General features: G+C 46.9%; 1 protein-coding gene across 1 annotated transcript in view; it reads right to left on the bottom strand.

Moving 5' to 3' along the window:
* The window catches only part of TMEM64 (transmembrane protein 64), a 162,015-nt gene extending 140,033 nt beyond the window's left edge, over positions 1-21,982 (bottom strand). The window contains exon 1 of the mRNA XM_078687060.1: positions 20,016-21,982. Coding sequence (XP_078543186.1) covers positions 20,016-20,699 — 684 coding nt within the window. The 5' untranslated portion in view covers positions 20,700-21,982. The remainder of the gene's footprint in view (positions 1-20,015) is intronic.
* Between the last annotated feature and the right edge of the window lie 4,141 nt (positions 21,983-26,123).

The following is a 26,123-nucleotide window of genomic DNA, read 5'->3' as shown; positions in this document are numbered from 1 at the left end:
TGGGATCTGGCATGCAAAACTTGACAATTTATCACAAAAAAAATAAGAACTATATACATGAAGTCCAGCTATCTCGGCCAGTAGCATGCAAATACCTGCCAAATTCTTTCCATTGACCAGCCAGTCTCTCTGCCAGCAACTACAAAGCCAGCTCAATCAGCATGCCTGACAAACCATTGCTCAAATGACAGCACAACACAAAATATTCAAAGGCATTTGTTCCACCTGTTTTATAAATATATACTTCACAGTACCACTATGTCCTGCAGAACTCTTCAATTTTAGATTTAGTTTGTACTTCTCAATAAAAAGTATAATTTCATTGTCATAACCATTTCCATAATCATGACCAATGCCACGGTCTTCTCAACTACAATTAAAAAAAGAAAAAAAACGAGGACATGGGCAGAGCCTAGCCTTCATCTTGTTCTTTAACACCTCTTTAAGGCAGGCCATACGCAACAATTGTTTTTGTCCTGGGGTAAGAACATAAATTTCGCCAACTACACTAAAAATGCCAGCGAAAGTGTCATTCTGCCAGCATTAATGGACAGATCAGAGAGTATTTAGCCTCCAAGCAATTCAATATTCAATATTTTAGTTCCTTCATTGAAGAACTATTCTATGGTGTCACCAAAGATTCGAGATGTACGCCTATCCTGTATGAAATGTATTTGATCTTAGTATCCATCATCCTGAAAATCCCTATTTAGTTTTGCATGCCGAGAAACCAACTGTCATTAGGCCTGTGTTGTAGTTGTTTGCAAAGCCCCTTTAAGTGCGTATGCACACCTCATGCTAGGAATGCTCAGTCTCCATAGAAGAATGTTCTATTGTGTTAGTTGGGGACTGGGTGCGTACTGGCAGGCTGCACTGCTGGAGGTGTGACATTGTACACAATAAAAGTTAAGGAGCAGTGGCACAGTATCTTCTTATAATACTGGTGATGAACTGAGCTGGAATGGGGACCAGCTGGCTACACCACCCATTCCCCTGTAGACCCAGGCTGTTTTAACTGGGATATGCGATGGAATATGCAGCTGGACTATTAGTGGAATTTCAATAAGACGTTATTCCCATCAACTAAGGTAGCATCTTCTTCATTGCCATTGTTTTGGGGAATTACTGTGTCTGCAGGCACCTGTGTTGACTGCAATAGCCCAAGCACGGAGATTCCCTGGAGCATGAAACCGGAGCGTGGAGGTTCCCGAGCGTGTGGCCTTAGTCCGTGCAGTGGAGTGTGCAGTCTGGGAGATCTTGTTGTGTCTCCATGGAGGAGGCCATCCTCGGAAGGGCAAGTCGCACCTGTCACATGATTGATGCATTATCACACGCAGCGTGAACAGGTCACCGCTTATTCCGTTTTTGGGAATTTGGCAGAACTCCTCATTGTCAACACATTTTATTTATCAGCAGCACTTCGAGCTGTTCTGGTGAGCAGCAGTTCGCAGCGGCAAGCAGTTTTCTAATTTGCAGGCACATTGAGTGTGGAGCACCACTTTCAAGGTAGCCCTTCAGTGGGTGGGTAATGGGCATCGATACTCCCAAATATCCTGTTTACAACAGGAGTATTACCTATTTCAGGTCAGTTATCCAGAGAAGTACACTCAAAACATAGGGACAGTGTACACTTCTTGCATTACTTTCAGACTAATACCACACGTATTACTTACTATTTGCAGTACTCTCAGACTGTACTACTAGAACATACTATTTCAGAGATACGCTGCCAGCAATCTGTCACAGCCCCCAGCTTTTCTTTCTGACAAAAGGGAGCCAACACTTCCTAGAAAATGTTGGCAGAAGCTCTTCGACTCTTATATAGTTGCCATTGTTGGGGAGAACTTTTCTACATACAGGAAACAAGCGATTCTTTCGCATAATCTTGGGACTGAGGAACGTAACATTTATGAAAGTCTTCATGAGGCGACCATTGGAGAGTGCGGGAAACCTACAGATGTGTTTGAAATGTCTCTCAAAATGCTTGGACAGTACTTTGACCCACGTATAAGTCTTGTATTTGAGAGGCACAAATTGTTCATGAGGGCAAAGGAGCCCAGTGAGAGCGTGGGTAACTATATTGCCTCTGGCAGGTACCTGTGAGCTTGGGGAGCTCACAGATTCTCTTACACAACATCAACTTGTGACGTGCCCAAACAAGAACAGGGTGCAGGAAAAGTTGTTGGCCAGAAACCGTCCTCTTAAGGAGGCAATTGCTTATGTGCAGCACGTTGAAAGGGCATCTGACTGGGTGAAGACGATGAGGGGTCATGTTTCTGTGCCCAACGTGGGAGCGGCGCCAGACAATATTCCACTGCAGAGTGGCATTCACAAACTAATAGAGAGAGAGAAACTAGCAGGAAGCCACTTGATTGAGACCATCGCACCCCTAGTCCTGGCCGCCGATAACTTTCTCTCATTAGGAGATTTTAACCACCATGCCGAACTTCTATCTGATAGCCACAACAACACTCTTATCTCAGGCTTAAGTACTCTGGGTCACAACCAGATGATAATCGGTCCCACACACTTGGCAGGCCACACACTCGATCATTTATTTAACAACTCGCCCCTTATTAAGATCGAGCCCCCAAATCCAGTTCTTTGGTTTGATCATCATATATTAAAATGTTATATTCAGGTAACCCTAACCTCAAAAAATCCATATAAAGAACCAACACTGAGTAGGTCCTGGGACAAAGTCAAAGTCAATTTAGCCACTTTTTCTCTTGATTTTACCACCCCTCTCATAACCATAATCCCAACTCGGCAGCTGAGTCTTTCAAGGCAGCAATCAGTCGGACCTTAGACAGAATTGCACTCTTCAACCTGTACGTAGCACCCTTAGCCAGCGTGATAAAAGCTCACTGCTTTGACACAGTATTGTACGCCGATGATACTCAGTTACTAATCATGCTCGGACCTGACCCCACTGACACCAAATCCCGGTTCAGGCAGTATATGTCTGACATACACTGCTGGATGCTAAACAATCACTTGCAACTCAATATCTGTAAAACCGAAATTATCCTTTTCGGTAAAGCACCAACCCTGTGGTCAAGTGACTGGTGGCCTCCCAATCTAGGCATATGTCCCTCTCCCAAGTCAGCAGTTCGTAACCTAGGAATGTTGATTGACAATCAACTCTCCATGTCTGACCGCGTCAATCATGTGGCCAGCTTCTGTTAAGGACTAATGCGCAGCCTCCGTAAGATCTTCAAATGGGTCCCGTTGTCATCCCGTATGCCTCTCGTGCAAGGACTAATATTCAGCCAGCTGGATTATGGCAATGCCCTTCTGGCCTCCATCACGAAGAGCACCTAACAAAAATTCAGTTCCTTCAAAACACGGTGGCCAGACTGGTACTAAATCTACCACCTCGATCTTCCTCAGCTCCCAGTTTGAGAGCTCTACACTGGCTCCCTGTCAGAAAACGTACAACATTCAAGATCAACTGTCTAGTTCACAAAACCCTCTACGGCTACGGCCCTCACTAACTTGGTAATAAACTGAAAAGGTATCACCCATCCAGAACTCTCCGATCCGCCATATAAACATCTTCTCATCCCTCCAAGATCCGCTCCGCCAGGATTGGCAGAAGATCTTTCTATTGCCTCACCCCAGCCTGTGGATTGCTCTCCCTCTTCATCTCCGCACTGAGACTGACCACAGAAAGTTTTGCAAGTCTCTCAAAACCTGGCTGTTCTGAGGATGTCCCATCCTCAGTTAGTCCCCCTCCTTCTTCCCTCCTCGTTTCCAGCAGCAGGCTAGCGCTTTGAGACCTTCAGGTGAAATATGCGCTCAATAAAAATCTATACATAACAATGTGCTCGAAGTTGCTACATGAGCCAAGTTCAAGACATCACTTGACAATAGACCCAAATGCTTTAGATGTGGGAGTTTTGGTCATAGGCTAACAGTTCCAACTGTAATGCCAGACATTTAACTTGTCGTAAATGTGGCCTTAAGGGGCATTAAGCGAAGGTTTGTAAATCCACAAGGAAAGTGCAAGTGACAATAAATGTATACAATGTAACGGAGGGGTTGTGAATGGTTGTATTGCATATGAAAGGTGATGGTGAGGAGGTAGATGTGGGAGCAGCAGTCATGCCTAAGTGAGAAGTTGATATGGGGCAGAGAGGTTTTGTACTGTTGACAAACTTAGGTTCCCCATTTACTATGATTGGGAATGAGTTGAGGGATGGCAATTTTCCAGATGAAGTACTGTTCCCTCCATATTTCAAGTCGGTAAGCTAAGGCAGCTAGTGCATTGATGATCTGGAGTAATTTGTAAAAAGGATCGAGTTTAAATGGAGTGAAACCATAGGCAAAGTGTATATAACCAAAAGGGGGACAATCTCCTTGGTTGGGGACAATACAGAGCTATGGGAATTATACTTAATCTCAACGCTCAGCACCAGGTGATGTTGGTCGAGTGCGATGATGGGGATGGTTTCCTTGAAGAATTCCCTGGCGTGTTTCAGAATGAGTTGGGGTTCCTGAAAGATTTTGAGCACTGACTTGTGATAAAAAGCAATGCTAAACCCTGTGTGAATAAAGTTAGAAAAGTCTCCCATTTGATGCTTAAGTCTCTTAAGGAGGAGTTAGACAGACTATTGGATATGAAGGTCATTGAAGAGATTGAGGCATTGGAGTGGTTGGTGCTAGCGGTTTTGGCACCCATGGATGGTGGGAAGTTCATCAGGATGTCCGTGGACTTGAGAAGTCTTGAGAAGTGGATTTGGGTGAGTCGCCAACCACTCCCTAATATTTTGTAGCCACTCATGCTGAAGAGGGCGAAATTCTTCTGTCCTTGAACTTTCCTCAGCCTTTCACCAGGTGCAGCTCCATCAAGACTCGAGGCATCTCACCTCGTTCAATCAATCAATCAATCACGGCATTTATAAAGCGCGCTACTCACCCGGGAGGGTCTGAAGGCGCTGGAGGAGTGGGACCGCTACTGCTCGAACAGCCAGGTCTTGAGCTGCCTTCTGAAGGAGAGATGGTCCTGGGTTCGCCGAAGGTGGGTGGGAAGGGTGTTCCAGGTCTTGGCTGCCAGGTAGGAGAAGGATCTTCCTCCGGCGGTGGCTTTGCGGATGCGTGGTATGGTGGCGAGGGCGTGGCTGGTCGATCGTAGCTGGCGGGTGGGCGTGTAGAAGGTCATGCGGTCGTTGAGGTACTTGGGGCCCAGGTCGTGGAGAGCCTTGTGTGCGTGGGTGAGGAGTCTGAACGTGATCCTCTTGCTGACGGGGAGCCAGTGCAGGTCTCTCAGGTGTCCGGTGATGTGGCTGTGTCGTGGGATGTCCAGGATGAGTCGTGCGGAGGCGTTCTGGATGCGCTGGAGGCTTTTTTGAAGTTTGGCTGTGGTTCCGGCGTAGAGGGTGTTCCTGTAGTCCAGGCGGCTGGTGACGAGTGCCTGGGTGACGGTCTTCCTGGTTTCAGTGGGGATCCATCTGAAGATCTTGCGGAGCATGCGCAGGGTGTTGAAGCATGAAGATGAGACGGCGTTGACTTGTCTGGTCATCGACAGGGAGGAGTCCAGGATGAAGCCCAGGTTGCGTGCGTGGTCTGTTGGCTTGGGAGCGGTGCCCAGGGCCAGGGGCCACCAGGAGTCGTCCCAGGCGGAGGGTGATGATCCCAGGATGAGGACTTCCGTTTTGTCATTAGAATCACCATTGGGGCCTTACCGTTTTATAAGGATTCCATTTGGGTTGGCCTCTGCTGCAGATGACCTTATGAGAGGGGAGCGGGTGGTTCCCCTAAGGAGCATGAGATCCACTGACTGTGGTCAATCTAGCTCATGAGGGGCATTTGGGTAGAAGCCTAACTAAAGCCTGTGTCCATGAGAGGTACTGGTGGCTGGGCATGGATCGTCTAATGGAACTGGTGCAAGAATGTGGTTTGTGTGCTTCCAATGATAAATCTCACAAGGCAAATAAGGCTTCCTTATCGCCAGTCGTTGTGCCGGAAAAGCCATGGACGAAGTTGGGTCTGGATATCATTGGACCTTTTGAGATATTGCCACCGACTTAAAGGTTTGTGATATTTCAGGTGGACTACACACCGAAGTGGGTGTCAACCACATGTGTGGGTACAGTATGCATGAGGACTGTTTTAGAATCCATCAGGAAGAAGTTTGCAAGTAAAGGCATGCTCAGGTACTTAGTGACGGAGAACGGGGTGCAGTTCACCTCATAAGATATGCAGAAATTCATGAATAAGTGCGGGATAATGCACCAAAGGACAGCCCTGTATGCGCCGCAAGCCAATGGCCTTGCGGAACGCATGAATACGATGGTTAAGGCTTGGGTGCAGAGAGCTGTGGAAACAAGGGTTCTACTCAAGGGGATGTTGAGGGACATGTGGTGGGCACATCGCACTACTCCCAACTGCATAACACAAAGATCGCCTTTTGAGTCTCTAAGGGGTGGAACTCAATCCAGTGTGGCTGCTCACCATAGGTACTTCCAATTTGAGCAAGGAGGAAATTAGTGACAGAATCAGTTCTTACCAGAAGAAAGTACAAGAGCAGGTATGATGGGGAGAACTCAGTGAGGGACAAGAAGTGGAATGTGGGGGGGATCAAGTTCTGATAAAAAACGAGATGAGAGAGGGAGAGAGTAACCGATTACATGGGCCCTTCCGTGATTACCTCCATTAAAAGAAATGTAGTGACGGGTCATACTGGTTGCACGTGGAGCATGTCTAGACTAGTTAAGTTTCCTGGGAATAGGTTGTTGACTGTTGGAGGGGCAAGAACTTCTGGTGAAGTTACCATGAAGGGTGACATAGAATGTGGTGGGTCTGATCACCCTGCCATGAGATGTAGGAAAGTTCCAATTCGCTTCAGGGATTTTGCCATGAAGTAGTGTGATGTTCTCTATGGGGATATTGACTAAACCCTTCTGTTTTAGGTCCAGGGGGAGATGTATAATGTTCATTTGTTATGCTGCTCGTTGTACATAGTAGTTTGTTAACCTTCGTTTCTGTTACTTTGTATTTGCATTGTTTTGTAAGGGGGATGTTTTGCAGTTATTATGCACAGCCTCTTTAAATGTGTGAGCACAGCTCATGCTAGAAAGGGTCACGGTCTCCATAGAGGAATGTTCCGTTGTATCAGTTGGAGACTGGGAGTGTACTGGCAGGCTGTACTCTTGGTGGTGTGACACTCTACACAATAAAAGAAGTTAACGAGCAGTGGCACAGTATCTTCTTTTAACAGTTGGCGAGGGCCTGCAGAGAGTTAATCCAAAACATCAATCTCTTTAATAAACTAAACCTTGTTGGGAAATATTTCACCGCCTTTACAACTTCATTTCTCCAACCCTTGAAAGCCTTCAAACCTGTCCAAGAATGTCAGTATAATTGCATAAATGTCTACTTTCCGTTTTAAGATCATTCATGGTGTCAAGACATGCAAATAATACAATATATTAATATGGTATACAGAAATACAGCAGTTATAGTTATCTCTATTAACTACACCTCATGCCCTAAAGTAACTATAACTGACGCCCCTGCCACACACAGTCTTGTCATCAAGTATGTCATTTCAGATGTTGCAATCATGTTATCAATTAGGTCATTGATCATGTCATGAGTGATGGAATACGTGGGGTATTTAGTAGTGCATGGTGCTGGTGACCCCCAAAAGGGCTATCGGGCAGGATACTACTACCCTGCCCCTTTTATATATTTTCAGAATAAGGGGTTAAGTCCCCAAGTCCTGTATTGGCTACCTCAACTTTTTTGTTCATGTTGCAGCCAACAAATCAGAGTGCTCGCTCACACGGGGCCCTCACTCCCCCGGGAGTTAAATGGCCCAAGTAAAAAAAAAAAAAGACGGGGCAATCAGAACGCTCTTTTTTTAGCTTGTGTTTGCGGCCCTCGTACCCAAAAGATAATATGTCCAAATATCTTTTTTTACCTCACTTTCACAAAATCCACTGAACGGATTTACACTAAATCACAAATAGCACCCGTTCTGGACTGAAATCTAGCTTTGTGCCAAATTTGGAGCAATTCCGTTTAGTTGTTTTGGCTGTAGCACTGTTTCAAAATTCCTATTGAAACTGCATTGAGTTTGTGTTTTGGAGCCCCCTGTTTTTCTTGGCCTCACTTGACGAAGCACCTTGAAACTTTCCATGAAGCAACAAAGCAAAAAAGCACTTTTTTAGAAATCCTTGTCAAAGAGTGCAAAAGTTATTAGCAAACCGAAAAAAGTACCTACCCAGTGACGACGACTGCTGCTGCGGGAATATATATATATATATATATATATTCCCCAGCCAAACGTTTGAGATTTTGAGAGTCAAGAAGGAGACGAGCCACCACTCCTGTGCTTGTAATGGGGCGCTTTTATTATTCCTCAACTAATGGAAGCACAATGGGGCATTGTTCTGCCATTATTTGAGGAATAATAAAAGCACACAATTACAACCACAGGAGTGAGGGCCTGTCTCCTTCTCATGAAGGTTTGGCTGGGGAGTGGATTTATGGTATAATTAGAGGCCCCGTTATATACTCGCCACAGAAAAGCAGCTAGGACTACCAGCGACCAACCTGTGATTTTTTTTTAAACCAGTATCTGGTTGATATCAACATATGTCCAGTTTAAAGATACTGGTGGTAGATTGTCCTAAAGAGGGATGGTGAAAAAAGATTATACAAATATACAAATCAATCTCCATCCCTCTTTAGGACAGTCTACCACCAGTATCTTGAAACTAGTCTTATGTTGATATAAACCAGATCCTGGTTTAAAAAATAAAAATAAAAATCACAGGATGGCCGCTACACGCAATAACTTTTATGACTGCCTTAGGGTTGAATCCTGAATTCAGTGAATTTCAACTAAATTGCATTAAGATTGAAATCATTATGTTCAGCCCCTGGTTAAGTACTAACCCAGCAGCTCCCAGCTAGATTACACATGTATCAGCAAAGAAGGTGTGGTAAGACCAACCAGTACCTAAAACACAGGAATGGTATAAGCAAGTCCAGCTTGAGCAGCTTCTTGGATGGTGCAATTTATTTTGGGGCTTGTAACAGACAAACAGTCAGCCTAGCCCAATAAATATTCTTTTTTACATTTAATTTTCAAAACAAAATGAACTAAATAGGTAGGACTCAAAATAGAACAAACACTACTATCTGGCTGACATGCTCACTGTCTCCGGTGGCTCTCGGTAGGTCCACAACCATGGCACCAATCAGAAACTAAAGTGGAAAAAAGAAAAAAAAACACATCTATGCCCGCAGGACCTGGAAGGACATCCTCATAGCCAACAAAACTTTCACAAGCCTGTTCCAAATAAGGAAAAAGTTCAAAGCACGCCACTTAAGAACAATACATCATAATGAAGTACCAGTTCACATACCGCCTTAAAAACGGACTACATCGCCAATCACCCGTTGACTGCATCTTTGCCATTTGACACAACTGCAATGCATTTTTTTTCAGCTAGGTTTGAGCTACAAACACATCACGTCCATGCATGCAGTGTGACAAAAAACACACACACACTTGTCACATTGGTTTATCTGGGCAGTAGTTGAGAAAAAGTGCAGATACTCAACAATCAGAATGGGGGGGGTGAGCAGGCTGTTTTAAAGGCTTGGACGTGTAATGAAAAGTTAAAGTTTATAGTTGTGAATGTCCATTTTTACAGCTCTCCCACAAGGAATTTTCCCAATATAATAATTCACTTTGAATTTCCCCTGCTCTGCCTCTCATGTCCCTACCTGGTAGTACCTCCCAATCTTCATCTCAGAAACCCTCAAGATGGCATGAGCCACACGTCTGCCTTCTTCCCACTCCCAATGCGGCACTTTCCCTGGCCTATTACATTATCTCACCACCTCTTTCTAGGCATTCCTTTACTTTAAGTCTGACAAAACAGAAATCTAAAAGAACAAGAATTCAAAGCAGGTGATAGGACTTGAGGCACTCGATATTCATATGGGGCCACCTGCAGGCTCAAAAGTCCAGAGGATCCCTAGTCTCTCTGCCCCCATTCCTTCTCTGGTGATGAGAAGCTCCTGTATGTACCCTGCCCTGCGAAGCTCTCCCATGCTAGGAGTAAGAAGCCACTCATCCATGTCTTTCTCTGCATTCTACCTACAGTCGTGGATTGATTGTGGACAGAATGAAATGACACGCAGCACAATGCAGATGGGAATCTAGGACTAGGTGTGATACTCCATCTCACGTACACCACTTGCACCAGCACTGAGACTTCTAAAGAGTTCCCACAACACTGCCCTGATGTTATTCATACTCTGATACCCAGGTATCAAGACATTCAGGCCCGGATCACAACTGGGGCACAAATTTGTGGGCCCCTATGTATACTAACAGCAAAGCCGGCACTGCTTACTTGAGCTGGTGGTTTCAGGTGCTCGGCACCAGCACTTAATTCTCCACACCAGCACTAAAGACAGCCTGTCACATGGTGACGCTGCCTAATTTTGAAATGAGCACAACAGTATTTAATAATTCAATATATATTAAACATAAATAATATCTGCCACCCACGCCTTTCTTACAGCTTTGGGCGGCCTAGAATAGTTTGAATTGTCACACTTGTAGGAGTGCGATGGCTAGAAGTTGTACTGGTTCTGTCATTGGCAGCGCTGGCAGGAGCAATGGGTGGTGCAAGCTGCCGGGGCCTCGTGAGAAGGGCACTGGCACTTTTTTAGTTTTTACTTGTATAAACTAAGCACAGGCAGTCGGTAAATACCAACCGCACGGTTTCCAGTGTTTACAGGATATGTTGCCATCGGGGTCTCGCAGTTCTCATAAAGCACATCGACCACTGTCCGGAGAATGCAAATGTAAAACAGTAGAGACATCAACAGAGTCACACCAGCGCACCTTCACCACATTATCGCACATCCGAGACATTTCCAATGCTCCCTCCTAGTGTTTTCCGAGTTTTCACAAAGCACCGCTGAGCTGGCTTGCTGTCTGTGCTGAAATCGCAGGTCTGGTTCACTCGATTCTCAGGTATACATCTGACCCAAGCATTCTAGTCGCAAACTAAATAAAACCCAATTTCTGATAAGATTAATCGTGCAATGATCATGTTTACTGCGGAGGTGCGCTCCACCTGCAGGATCAAAGATTAACTGGGTCTGTCCTTCACTCGAGGTCGAAAAGATGAGAAGCAGAGTATAGTATTAATAAAACCTTTGATTAAATGTTTCAATGTAATCCGACCGGCTACAAGAACATAGAATATTGCATCTGTTTGAGCCAAACACTTATAAACACCACAGTTTAGAAAGTGGTGAAAAGCTATGAAAACGTAGGAACAATAATTGCTTTATGTGTTCTATAGACTGCTATCTCTAATTTACACTGCAAACACAGATACCAAGCCCCGTAAGGGGTGAATGTGTCTGCCGCACAAGCCTACTTGCCAATCTGTAACTCACTGGTTTCAGTTCCAATGAGAAAGATTTCACGCCTGCAGAGATCTGTGACGTTAAGTCTTGAATTCAACGATTGCCAAGTTAGTCTTACACGCGTTCAAGATCAGAAAACGAGTTAATTCATGGTAACAGCTGCTTCTTGCAGCGGCACTCGGTCATGTGGGTACTAAACGGTGGTCCCTTTCCCCAACCTGCTCTCCAATAACAGAAATATACCTTGCAGCCCAAAGTTTCCAAAATACTGGGTTGAGAACCAGGGCTCCTATTTAATATTAAAAATTATCAATGGTTTTCACTAATCGAAATATAAAGGCAAACTCTAACCAACTATTATCAAGCAGAATATAGGAAATGATGTAATGTTAATAGACTCCGAACTCCTACAAAAACAGAACCGGAAGTACAAGTTAACAGTTTAACATTTTCAAGAAGAATACACATTTTGACTGTCCAGCTGACAGACACAAAAGGAAGGATACAAAAGGGGAAACAATAAAAAGGAAGGGACAGATGCAAGGAGTCTATAGTATTACATGAATTTCATAGGTAGGAGCTTGCGTGTGTTTGTTTTACAAATATATTATCTTCCGAGCACACTCCCCACCTCGACTGATTTGATTTTGATTTCAGATTTGTAAAGCGCGTAGCTGCCCTGGGGCGTCCCAGCGCTGACAATCGACCTGTAACATTATGAGGGGGGAGATTGTAGGGAGGGTATTTATGGGAAGAGCCAAGTTTTTAATTGCCTACGGAAGGCCAGTAGGTTGGATTCTCTTCGGATGGGGAGTGGGAGGGAGTTCCACAGCTTTGGCGCATTATATGAGAACATTCGTCCCCCTGAGCGGGCCTTCCTTATTCTGGGGACACTGGCCAGGGAGAGGGAGTCTGATCTGAGCTGTCTGTTAGAGTGATGTGGTTTGATGAGGGATCTCAGGATAGGCGGGCCTCTGCCTTGAAGTATTTTATGTGATATGCAGAGGGTCTTAAAGGTGATCCTTTCCTTAATTGGGAGCCAGTGTAATGATCTGAGGGCTGGTTTGGCAGAGCATCTAGATTTGGTCCCGGTCAGAAGTCTGGCAGCGGCGTTTTGGGCACATTGCAGTCTGTTGATGACCGATTAAAGTTAAGGTCCTGGTCAATCATGATACCCAGGCTCTTGACTTCGGTCTTGGGGGTAGGAAGTGGTCCCATGCAAGGTGGCCAGGAAAGAGAGGGAGGGAGTCTGCGTGGGTCCCCCAGAAGGACGATCTTAGATTTCTCTCCATTTAGTTTCAGACGAGAATCGCACATCCATTGAGAGATGTTCTGGAGGCAGGATGACAAGTTGTCCAGACATTTGGTCGACTGGTTTATGGAGACGACCAGCTGGGTATCGTCGGCGTACATAACAGTTTTTATGCCGAATGGGGTTACGATGTCTTCAAGGGGAGATATGTATACGTTAAAAAGTGTGGGGCTCAGGGAGGAGCCCTGGGGGACCCCACACTGGAGGGGGAGAGCTCTGGAATTAACTGAGCCGTCAGTCACCTGAAAGGTTCTGCCTTCTAAGAAGGATTTGATCCAAGACAGGGCGGTGCCGGAGATTCCTGCCATGCTAAGCCGGTGGATAAGGATGGCATGATCCACCGTGTCGAAGGCGGCGCTCAAGTCCAGGAGGATCACTGCCACTGATCCTCCTGCATCTAAGATGGTTCTTGCCTCTTCGACCACGGCTAGAAGTGCGGTATCCGTTCCCTGTCCTGGTCTAAACCCTGTCTGGGATTGGCGGAGAAGGTTGTTGGCTTCTAAGAAGAGGGATAATTGGTGATTGACAATTTTCTCGGCCACTTAACTGATGGACGGGAGGAGGGAGATGGGTCTAAAATTAGACAGGTCAGAGGGATCGAGTTGGGGCTTTTTAAGAAGCGCACGGACTGTGGCTTTTTTCCAGTTGGTTGGGATGGTGCCTTGTGCGAAAGACGCATTAATGAGGTTGGTGAAGGGCAAGGAAACCGTGGAAGCGACCAGTTTTAATTTGCTCATGGGGGCTGGGTCTGTGGGAGCCCCACTTTTCACTGTATGAAGGGTGGTTAGAAATGTTTCTGTGGACACCTGGGAGAACGCTTCGAGACGTGGGGCCTCCGGACAGGTGAGGGGGGGTCGGGGGGTGTGGGGAGGAGCTGAGGGTGGGGAGGGTTTTTAGGATATTGTTAATTTTTGTTGAGAAAAACTCAGCTAGCTGGTTACATCTGGTGCCAGATGGGTCTGGTATGGGCAGTGGTTCCGGGATTTTCGTCAGGAGACGAACGATACGATACGTTTATTTAGCGGAATTAGCCGCAGCTAGTATTTTTCCCTCAAAGAAGGTTGCCTTGGTGTTTTTTATGCAAATTTTGTAATCCCTCATGGCTGACCTATATTCCTTTTTACTTTCGTTAGCCCAATCCTTTCTCCAAAGGCGCTTGAGCTTTTTACACCTTTTTCTAAGTTCGCGTAGTTCCGGGGTGAACCAGGGAGATTTAAAAGTTCCCTTTTTACTGGGGAGGGGTTTGACAGGGAGGATTACGCCGAGGGATTGTCCAATCCAGGAGCGGAGTTGGACATCTGCTCGGGAGGGATCTTGGTCAAGTTCTGGTATAGTGAAGGCTAGTTCGCGGATCCATACTGCCGTGTCCAATTTTTGCCATGGGCGGGATGGTGCTTGAGGAGGAGATCTATCCGGCGCTTCATTTGAGAGTATTAGGGATTAGGTGGTGGTCTGACCAGGGGATGGGGAGTGGTTCATTTACTACTAGGCTCGGGAGGTTAGTGAATATGGGGTCCAACAAGTGGCCCTTAGAGTGGATGGGATGATTGCATTTTAAATGAATATTAAGGGAGGCTAGGTCTTCCTTAAGGTCCTCCACTATTTTGTTTGATGGGTCGTCGAAGTGGAGTTTTAAATCTCCTAAGACCGTAAAGCTGGGTGACAGACAGGCCAGAGAGGAGATGGTTTCCACGAGGGATTTGCAAAAAAGGTTTTGCTGTCCTGGGGGGCGATAGACAAGGATACCCGAGAGGGTTTTTGACGGGGATAAGTGGATGGAGAACCGGACATTTTCACAGTCCTGAATTGGGTTGTCCTTGAAATGGCAGGACAGGTTGTTTCTGTAGATAATCGCGATTCCGCCCCCTGTCCCGGAGAGTCTGTCCTGATGTTTGATTAGGTAACCGGGGGGGAGCGTTTGAACTATGTCCGGATCTGAAGTGGGGTTGATCCATGTTTCAGTGAGAAAAAGAACCTCGAGTTCGGATTCCAGCAAGAGCATATTGATTTCTGCTCGGTGTTTCGGGAGGGACCTGCAGTTAAGTAGGGCCATCTTAAAACATCGTGTTTTCGGAGGGATACGTGGCGTCAGTCTGTATGGGCAAGCTGAGCAACAAGATTGTCCTTCCTCTAAAGAGATGATGTTGCAGCAAGGAGTGGGAAAGAAATTCCCGAGTTGGAGGAGGGTTTCTTGGGTGTACCTCAGTGGAGAAGATGTTGAGGAAGCAGAGGTCCCGGGCTCCGGGCTCAGTCTGGCGCGGACGGGCGCAGACGGGCTTGCCTTAGGCGTGCCTTTGGCGCGCAGGCGGCGCGCCCGCAGCGCGCGTCCGCTGCGCGTCTGACTGAGGCACATCCTTACGGGGTGGAAGAGGTGGGCGTGGCCTCGTTATCAGGCTAATGGCGGCAGGAATGAGGTGGTACCCGCGGCAGCGTTTACGTCGGCTGCGCGGGGTGGTTACTGTCAATTCGAAGGAGGGGAGTGCCCAGAGTGAAGTGCAGCAAGCAGGTAAACACAAAGATTTTAACAATTTCACGAGTTTAAAAAGCGCTAAGTGATCCTCCCAGCTTCCGCCTCAGGAGCTATAGGTAGACTGAAATGCGAGCTGCCTAATGGCGCGGCTTATAAGCTACCAGTGGGCGAGGCCTCAAGAAAGTGGGCGTGGCCTCGTTATCAGGCTAATGGCGGCAGGAATGAGGTGGTACCCGCGGCTGCGTTTACGTCGGCTGCGCGGGGTGGTTACTGTCAATTCGAAGGAGGGGAGTGCCCAGAGTGAAGTGCAGCAAGCAGGTAAAAACAAAGATTTTAACAATTTCACGAGTTTAAAAAGCGCTAAGTGATCCTCCCGGCTTCCGCCTCAGGAGCTATAGGTAGACTGAAATAGTAACACACATACAAGACGTGCTGCCCTTTTTCATCTGCTGCGTTTGAACACCTACCGTCAGATCAGATCTACACCCTGGGGAAAACAGAACTATGCGATAAACTGAGAAATATTTGGTATTTTCCCTTCCAAAGGAGAACGGGAGAGACTCCGTCCAGCAGGACAGAAAGTGAACGACTATAATATCTCTTCCCGGGGCAGGAAGGAAGAGAAACAGTTCTGTCACATAAACGGTTTCTTCGCACCCGCTCGCTATTGGGCATAGATGTGGCGCCGTTTACAGCTTCTTTGGGTTTCAACTCGAGTCCAGTGCTGTGGGGGCACGTGCCTTTGGCGCATTGTTGCTCGCAGGGACGGCTAGACCATAAGAGCTGGTTTGGAGACGTTGTGCTTTGATCTCTGCCTTGCTGGTGTGCTCAGTAGGGCTTTAAGTGGGGGAGGTCTGTGGGGGGGCTGAGCCCCCCCAGTTTTTTGGGGGGTTCTCGAAAGGGGGCTCTATTTTTGGGCCTCAAAGGTAGGGTGAGAAGAAGTCCCGGTTTTTGTTTGGTGTTACTAGTGTGGGTAACATGTCTTGATAGTGAACTACTGCCAATTTCGTATTTCACTATTGAAAGGCTATCTTGCCAATAGGATATCATGGGGACTGCTGTGTGACATGTTTACCTGCATATCTTCCCATAACGGCAAGTTAGACCTATGGAATCTGCCCCAGGATCAAGTCCTACGTGCTCTGTGCGTGCGGATTAACGCACCGCTGAGGAACTTGGGAGTGCCTGCTTTGCCCACGAGCGCTGTGTGCGCGTTAACTCCACCGCCGTCCCTCGAGCTGTGTTGTGTGCCAGAGGCCGGGTTCGCCACTCTGGGAAGGAGCCTTGTAAACACCCTGCCAGTATTCACCACCACCGGCCCGGGATCGTCATTTCCGAGCTGCTCTCGGACTGGTCACAGCAACAAGGGTTTACCCCAGCAATGCGGAGGTTCGTCAGGCGGAGCTACGTTTCTTCTGGAGAAGCGCGAGGCATTCCCTAGCAACCGGGGTTCCCTCGCCCTCGAGGAAAGGAGCTGAACCTGAGGCCGAGACGTGTCACACCGGCGAAAGCGGCTTCACCGGAGAGCAGCGTGGACCGCAGAGCTAAGTTCACATCCTAAGATAACCGGTAACCGGAGTTTGCACAGGCGGGGAGATTATGATCACAAACGCTACCGGTGGGCCTGCCTTCTCTTTACAGGTTGCCCTGTTGCTACTTACGTGTCAGTGGAGTAACGAAACTTGAGGGGGCCCCCCTGCAAAGTACCTGGAGGGGGCCCCCTCTGACCACACTCAGGAGCTTGGGGAGCCCTACATCGTGGGGGCTGGGGGGGGCTTTGTTACACCACTGGGGGAGATCCATATTCAAGACTTCTTCTGGACTTTAGCCCAATAGCTGCCCTCGCTTTCCAGTTTATAATTCAGTTCACATCTGGTTGGCAGCCCTCGCAGTTGCTCATTGTCGCAAAATAGACAGTGAATATCTTCAAGGGTTTTGGGAAATCCTGCAATAGATTTCTAAGTAATGTAAATAATGTTTACATGTTTTTTTAAAGTGTTTGGTATTTTATGGTTTATTCTTAATAAATATACTTTTTTGCCTATTTTATTATCCTTTGCCGGATGCGACTTCATGATTTTCTTAAGCACACAATGCTAGTTATTGTGATTTAGACCACGCCCCTACTCGGATAGGCCACACCCCTTTAAGAAATTTGCCACACCCCTTTTAGAGCACCTCCAGGTTTTTTTTCCGACTTAAAGCCCTGGTGCTCAGTGATGGTACTCTCCAAGCAAAGAAACGTTCCGGTACCAAAATGGGCAAAATGAGAATAAGTTATTTAGCACAAATCGGTTTGTCACATTAGCCTCTGTAAATATTTTGTGAAAAAGGTTCACAATCACGGATATGAAGGGCATCCAAGAAGCGACTCTGTGTTGTCCTCTAAGAGTTACAGTGGTGGGACACAGAAGAGACGCACGAATCAACCAGCCCAGCTTTACAACCTATCCTGAACGACCGCCAACCACAAATGGTCACCCTGTCCAAGTCACCTCATTCCCCACACACCAACTACGCTGCATCAACTTCTCCTCCTCAGAATGGTGCGGCCTCCATTCTACACACCTCATCATATTCTACTGAAAACCATTTCCAGATACTGTGAGACTAAAATGATCAGTTAAGATTGCAAACATTTTCTTCTTTGTAGCTATCATCACACAATCTGCACTGAATATTGTTATGTGTCTAAATTTCTTATTTCCTTCCCTTGTGATGGTGTACAGCTAGTACACCTATTATTATGGATGGGTGGGGGCCTCTCCAAGGTGTCTGTAGTAGACTAGGCACCGGAGATGTAAACAGAGGTGGGAGGAATCTTAACTAATCAGTGGCTTCTAGTGTTACTTGCCCAGCTCTACTGATGCTCTTCAAGGCACACCATTACCCCAACCAGTAGCGATTGGCTGGCAGCTGAAGACAGAAGTCAAACAAAACAAGCAGATTCTGACAACTGAAATTCTTTGAAAAATTAGCAACTAACTTTGACATTGAAACATTATGGTCTCAAAGGACGTTTCAATCTGGCAGTTACCAAACAGGAAGAGTCCATACAGCAAGCACTTATAAAGGCCCACTAAAGCTAAGTGTTGCGCTGACGTATTATTATCGTCTGGAGGTCAAAAAGGTAATGATTGACTTAAGCATTTTGAAAACAAAATAGGTTAGCAGGGAATTCGGAAACCTTAAGACAATAAGCCAATGGCCTTGATGAAGAAAATCAGAGTCACAAAACACATGTTGGTTTAGAGTTGAAATACTTACATATTTGTGCATCAACTTTATTAAACAATAAAAGTGGATTAAAGATTCTGTAGTATTTTACACATAATTGAAAGCCTTCTTCTCTCTGCCGCTTGTATCACATTGGGTACAAAGTGGGGTGAAATGTTAATTAAGATTACTGGTACATAAATACAGCTGTAAAGAGCAGCTTCTGGGCCACAAATGAAATACACTGTAGCTGCAAATGTCTAGTGGGCCACCCGACAAAAGAAATGTTCCAGGGCACTAAAAATCAACAAATTAGGTTTCATATTTGCCAATGGATAGCTGATGCTTCTGTGGTATTTTGTCAGAGCACAGATCGCACCCCATATTGGAGACTGCAGTGGGTTATAGAGTAGCCCCCAAATACCACCTCCTCCCCCTTGAACTTCCTACCGCATCACCCCTGAACGTTCCATCTAACTTTTATGATACAAACCCCAGCAAGTTCAGCCTAGGAACTAATACCTAACTGATGTATTGTCTTTTTGCTTCATACGTCCAGGTGGTCTATAAGCATTAAGAATTACTGTGTACATACAGTTGCGTAACCTCTATGCAGAATTTGTGTTTAGTGATGAGAAGCAAATAAGCCTAATGAGATGCAACAATAAGAATGGATGGTAAGTGTTTGCAGACAAATAAGATGGACAGAAAGAGGTTAGTACATGTGCGAGGGAGTGAGAGGACTTGGACTTCTGTTGCTTGCTGAGTAAACATTATTGGTAACACGTTGCATTAACGTGCAAATAAGGTGGCTTAGGACCCTGTATCATCACCTTTTTGGATGGTGTCTTTTCATGTTAACAAACATTGGGTCCACTTATCAATTTACGAATAATCAACGAACCCTAAAACATATAACATGAAGATCTATCAAGCTGAATAAGGGCGCTGCAAATGATGGAGATTGTGGTTGCCATAAGGTGAGCCAGACAGAAAGTGTGCGGCCTCAGACATCCCAGTTAACTTACCTTATAGAATTCTATGTGTGTTGGGCGTACTTCACTTCTTAAAATGAAGTGCCCTGTCTTTTGCAGTGTCCTGTTACCCAACGCATAAATCAAATCAAAAGACAGCAAGTTCACTTTAAGCAGAAGTAGTTAGGGATGATTCATCGGCTATCCTGCAATAAGTTTCAGCAAGACAGTACAAAGGTCTTAACACATTGCAAACACGGCCCCCTGCAATGACGACGGTAGGAAAAGGTTTATGAGGCTCTTGCAACATAGTGGAGAACGAGCTACTTCATACACGATGAAACTGGATCCCAAAGTTTACTCATTACTGTGATATTTCATTCTACTCATAATAAAAGTAGAAGTTCTTTAATAAATTACACTTAAAAATTAATGTATGTATGCAATAGCATTTGCATAGAGCAAACCTAGCTCAGGAGATAAGGAGCGACAAACAGTATGCAATAGCCCACTAGCAGGATTCAGATCATACACAATAAGTATGTAGTTACACATTATGATGCAAATTATATATATATGGGCATACATATTACAACATGTCCTATATTGAGCCACAGACAAATATCATACTTACTGAAAAAACAGCATTTTGAAGCCCAAATGGTATTGGAGTGAGTCTGGCCAGCGCCACCACCTTAAGGCCACTTCCTCCATCCACCACTCGGATAAAAGACCTTAGTTTTTCACTTGTATCAAGTTTTGCCAGTACCCACTGTGATAACATCTTCTTGCAGGTAATATGGGCAAGGAATGTTCCGATTAAGACCCCGACAATCACTAGCCCTATGCCAAGCACAAAGCCATAGAGGTAGCCAGCAGCCACATTCAGGACGATATAACCCCAACCGCAGGGGAATGAGACAAAAATGAAGCCCACAATGAAGAGTAAGACACCGACTAGACTATCCAGGCTTTCCACCCAGAGAAGAAGGTCTCTGAGATACTGGCGCACCAGGGCAAGCGAGGCAAAGCACACGGCAGTCAGGAGGCAAACCAGCAAGAAACTCTGGCACCAACAAGAACAGCTCCGCTGTTCCCCACAGATCAGGAACCCTGATGGTTGGTCTGGGGGCTCCAACTCACAGGTTGTGCTGCTGTAGGAGGTTCCACATCCCAATAATGGTTCCACAGGCTCTCCAGGAGTCCTCTGTGTCCAGCGGCTTATAGTCAATCGGCCCAATGATGTGGAGTACTTGATGGCCTTGGTAAGATGCTGCAATGGTGCACTTGCCCAATGGAGGCCCCACATCCCGCCCATGGGATTGGAGGAACCGCACTGGAGTGTGAGCAGGTCGTCTTAGTCATGCACAGAAAACACTGTGCATCAGAAGTGGCCGCCAGAGAAGCAAAGAATATTGGCCATGAGAAGAACTATCGTGTTGCAGCCATAAGTCAAAAAGAGCCTGAGTGTTAATCTTAGGTGCACAAGGAAAGGCAGGGGTGATCCTAGGAGCATATAGTTTACTACAAAATGTACAGAATACAAAGAATAGAGAGATCCAGTGAGGAAAGCAGTAGAGTTTAGAGAATGACTGCATTTGGACGTTGGAGTTTGTTAAAAAGAATTAGGAGACACGGTGTACTGGGCATTAAAAAGGATCAGTTAATCGAGTTTGCCAGGAGGTAGGGGGTGTTGAATATATGCAGATTTTGGAAATGAATCAGGCGCCGGGCAGGCCACAGATGCAACTCGAGGGTGTCAGCTGGCAAGTTAGGGAAGAAACAGGGCGTCTATGATGGGTCGAGGAAGGGGCAAGGGATATTGGAGAGGGCCAGGCAAGGCGAATACTGTCCGTGCGGAGGTCAAGGCAGGGCAGAACGGTTTTTGGAGGTCAGAAATTGAAGATATTCTGTGGGAAATGTTGACTGGTTTTTAAATAAAACCATGGGGACGCATTGTGGGTACGGGGCTTTGAAGAAAATGAGAAGGATGTATCTTACGGTCAGAGTAAGCTTCCGTGATTTGTAAAGTGCGGGAAAGGGACAGAGTGTTAGCAGTCTAACTACGGAGGGGGATTGGCACAAGCAGGACACTGTACTGAGACCCCGTAAAGGGGAAGTGGATGCCGAGGAGTGCTGGGGGGATACTATTGGTTGACGGCAGCTCTGGTGGCTGTCAGTGGGCAGCTGACGCTGGAGCGAGGATGCCACTGCAGCAGTCGAATGCACTATCCGCTGCTGCCTCTCGTCCGCCAAAGGTGGCTGTGCCCGTTCCAGAAGGGCCGGGGGGCCGTTCCTCCATTGTTCTGCGTCCGCTCAGTCGCTGACGCGGTGGCGCCCGCGTGGGCACTGGGCACAGGCTCGCGCGGTCCCAGGGTGTCGGGGTCGCACTCCCTGCATCAGCTCAGAACGCCAGCTTTACAGCTCCGCTAACAGTTTGCCTCTACCTGCAGCTCCGCGCGGACAGCGCATGTGTACGCATGCGTGATGCTCGGCCTCTGCTTTCGCCTACGTGGCTCCGCCTCCACTTCACTCGCTTTCGCACAGCTGAAGCAGCACTGACATCAGCGACGCTCACAGCGACACCAGGCTGGCGGCGCCAGGACAAAGCTGAAACTACCATATAATATAACTGATAGGTCATCATTGACACCGTGGACCCAGCGAAACGCTGATAGTGGAGCCCTGACACCAGGGAATCACGAACGGCAGCTCCGAATGTCAACACAATAACGTAATCATAACCGAAAGGCAACGACAGTTCTGCCGCCAACGTAGCGAAGGCACAGGAACCGAGTTACAGCAAACTCCTCTCCTACAGCAAAATAACTGTCCTCGCGTTTACTCCCTAAATTACAGCAGCGTGCATCAGTTTGCTAGTGTCGGTGACGCTTTGCCGAGCATAAATGGACTAACCCTGAAGATAAACACGTATTTAAATTTACTGTGGATGCGAGCCTTTGAGCGTCAGAGACCGTGCATTGTACGCTTTAGGGGCAACATGATTTTGACAGGACAGGAGAAGCAAGCCCTGGAAATGATACCCTGGGGGCACGCATTGATTTGGGAGGAGCATTGGCACGAAGGGGTGGAGCGAGGCAGAGAGAAGTCGATTCACATGGAATAGTCAAAGACAGGCGCTTACCGCCCGTCTGCCAGAAGTTGTTGACCCCGTCCCGCCCAGACAAATGTATAGACAACAAGGAAACGCACTACAGTCAAGTTGTTCAGAGCTGCCGACTTTGGAGCTGAGGAACCAGATTCGGACCTCTGCGTCGGCTCCGCAGCCTGTGCAAATGACTTAATCTCCCCGTGTCTATAAAGCAAGCATTTGCAATGCAATAGGTGTCGCATTTGCTAGAGTTTGCCTTTAATATTTAAGCGTTAAGCAAACCCTCAAAGTACAAAGTGCAGGTTTACGCAGTGCTGCGTGCAGGTTTTTAAAACACATAAACAAAAGGCATTGTCATTTACAATGCCAACAGTTTTTTTATGGATTATTGTTGGAGCTGCTTTATGAATGTTCAAGTATTTACAGTTCCTTAAGTGAAAAGTTATAGCACGTTTAGACACTAATTTCAGCCACACAAATATTGAACTTACAAATCTTGCTCAAGGCAAAGGTTGATTAACATCAGCAGCAGCCATGACATATTCCAACAGTGTCAAAGTCTGCACTCGGCAGTCAGAAAAACACAATTTTACCTTGTCACTGAATTTGCTGCTTCCCCTTTTCTCCTTGAAAGATTCCTATGATTCCAAAGCGGTCCTGGCAGTACAAGCGTTCTATGGGGGGGCTAATTCTTCCAGCAATCAGCAGAGTGAAGGTGCAGGGCCAGAAGGGGTGAAACAACAACAAAGCCCCGTTCACAAGAAAATGGTCTTTTAAAGACTTGTGAAGTACTTGGGGACGGTTGCGATATGACGGACCACAGGCCACACACAACAGCTCACAAGTATTGGCATAGCCAATAGTTCTTACTTTTGGGACCTTATAAGTATTTAGTTAAGCAGCACAATCTCCTTAGTGCAACAACATCAACTGTTGCATGGCTAAACACTTATAAGTTCCCTAAGGCGAGACCTATTGGCCAAGACCTTTAAAGCTGATGGAGATGCTGTGGTGTTGCTGAGTGATGCTGTGGTGGTGCTGAGTGATCCCGTGGTGGTGCTGAGTGATGCTGTGGTGGTGCTGAGTAATGGTGGGTGGTGCTGACTGATGTGGTGGCGTTAAGTGATCCTGTTTCTGGCCCGAGTGATACTGTGGTGGCCCTGAGTGATGCTGTGGTGAAGCTGACTGCTGCTGTGGTGATGCTGATTGATGCTGTGGCGCAGCAGAGTGATGCTGTGGCGCTGCAGAGTGATGCTGTGGTGGTACTGAGTTATGCTATGGTACTACTGAGTGATGCTGTGGTGGTGCGGATTGATGATGTGGTGGTGCTGAGTGTTGCTGTGGTTGCGTAGAGCGATGCTATGGTGGCATTGAGTGATGCTGTTGTGGCCCTGAGCGATATTGTTGTGTGCTTGAGTGATGCTGTGGTGGTGCTGAGTGTTGTTGTAGTCGCGCAGAGTGATGTTGTGGTGGCGCTGAGTGATGTGGCACTGAGTGATGTTGTGGTGGCACTGAGTGATGTTGTGGTGCCCTTGAGTGATGCTGTGGTGGTGCTGAGTGATGCTGTGGTAGTGCTGAGTGATGCTGTGGTGGTGCTGAGTGATACTGTGGTGTTGTTGAGTGATGCTGTGGTGGCGCTGAGTGATGCTGGACCTGGGCCTCGCAGGCAGCCATTTCGTGGGGCTTTGCCAAGGAGTGGCAGGAGAAACCACGACAGCAGCAAAACTCCAAACAAATTGTGCCTTCGAAGACTTTGATGCTGTCGAGATGGCGCATAAAATGTACCAGCAGTCATCAGGAACTAGTGATCGTAATGTTTTACAAACCATTTTTCACTCAGCAGGAAGAGCGTCCTAGAACTGCCTGTATAATCAGCAAGTGCTCCGAAGACGTAATGATGAAAAAGAGTGTGAACACGCTCTGTTATTATGCTTGCCATTACATTAATACACGAGGCTCTAATCTCCCAAGTACAATTACAGTGGGAAGGAGACAGGGCCATTGATATGCATGTGCACATTTACACACAAGGAGATGGCGCGGGTGCTGCTGGGAGAGCTCCCCACACTGAAATGCATTTAATGGAGTGGAAAAAAGACTGCTCTAGCAGGATGGAAGGAAAGAAAGACTGGAGTGAATATGGGGTTAGTATAAAGGGAACAAAGGTGGTGAAAAGAACTGAGAATGGAATGAAATGAGTCAGAGAGTAAAGAAAGAGACAGAGTGATAACACAGAACCCGTTATTAAGGAAAATAAAATCGGTGGATTTACAAAACAGAAATGGAGGGAAGAATTAAAGGAAGTGAGGGGATGGAGAGAGGACAGTGAGAGAGTTTGAGAAACAGAAACCGAGGGAGGGGGGAAAGAAGGAAGGAATTTAAGAAGGAAGTCAGACTTTGAAAAAGCAAGGAAGACAGAAAGCAAGAGTTAGGACAGCGGTAGAAACAAAGAAACGTGATGGAGATAGAAAGTGAGTGTTGTAGAGCGGGAATGAAGGAACAAATAATGGAGTGAAGAGGGTTGAAGAGTGATAGGAGGATGGAGTGTAAGAACAAAGGAAAGAGGGAGATACAAAGGGTATGAAAGGAGCGCGTTGTCCCTAGCGGGCGCAGCGCTTATTAAAGTAATTTTAAAAAACATAGCGGTCCCGAAAGTGAAAGCGGACTGCGTATGTAACTTAAAAACAAGCGCAGTCCTCAGCGAGACCAAAAGTCGCCACACACAGACTCAAAGCATCGGTGTGTGTGCAGGGCACATGCATGATCTTACCCTGCAGAGTGGGTGTGTTTGTTGCGGTGTTGCACACAGGACGCCCGGTACCACAGAAGCTTATAGAGAGCACACGCAATGTCCGGCACACAGGGTTTATGTGATGTCCTGCAAACAGAAGCAGCAGAACGTCCCTCTCAAGACAGAAGTTGCAGGACCTCAGGGACTGCACAGCACTTACTGTGGACTGGGGGCACACTGCATATAGCTGAACATCGCCATCCTTCAGCCTGGGAGCCTTTCTTTCTCGGAGCTCACATGAAAGACAATTTTTATCGCATCGCATGCGTGGAACCACAAGGAAGCCCCCCGGCCTCAGTAAAAAAATGTCCGAAGATGTGAAAGAGAAGGGGGGATTAGGAATAGGGAGGCAGAAGCAAAATCGAGTCAGTAGAGGGTGGGGGCGGAGAAGGAAGAGGAAGCCGGGGAGGTGAAGAGCGAGGGCTTTCTGTAAACACCTGTTGGCGCGGCCCTGAAAGTGACGGCGCGCGGGGAAAGCTGGCTGGCGAGTGGCAAATGGCAGCTGTGCACGTCGCGCGCGCTGGTGCCCCACTAAGGGTGTTACAATGTCATTGCGTAGTGCTTGGTAGAGACACGTCACTGCCCTAAAGCCGGCTGACGTGGCACACAGCGCCTGGCAAACCCTGGGTTGCGGGGGCTCCTCCGTGCTCGTACCCCAATGAGAGCGTACCTTAGCAACTGCTGCCAGATGTAGTAGGGACTGATCCCTCGGGATATCAAAAGAGGTAGAAAAATCATTGAACGTTAGTAATTCCCCATCTCTGTAAAGGTCTCCGATCCGGTACACCCTGTGGGCGGACCATTCTGCCAGAGCCCTGAATGCTTCACCCTGGGTAATA

Source organism: Lissotriton helveticus, chromosome 4_1 (assembly GCF_964261635.1).
Source record: "Lissotriton helveticus chromosome 4_1, aLisHel1.1, whole genome shotgun sequence".
Lineage (NCBI taxonomy): Eukaryota > Metazoa > Chordata > Amphibia > Caudata > Salamandridae > Lissotriton > Lissotriton helveticus.
Note: the sequence above shows the minus strand (reverse complement) of the source record. Positions and strands in the feature narration are given on the sequence as shown.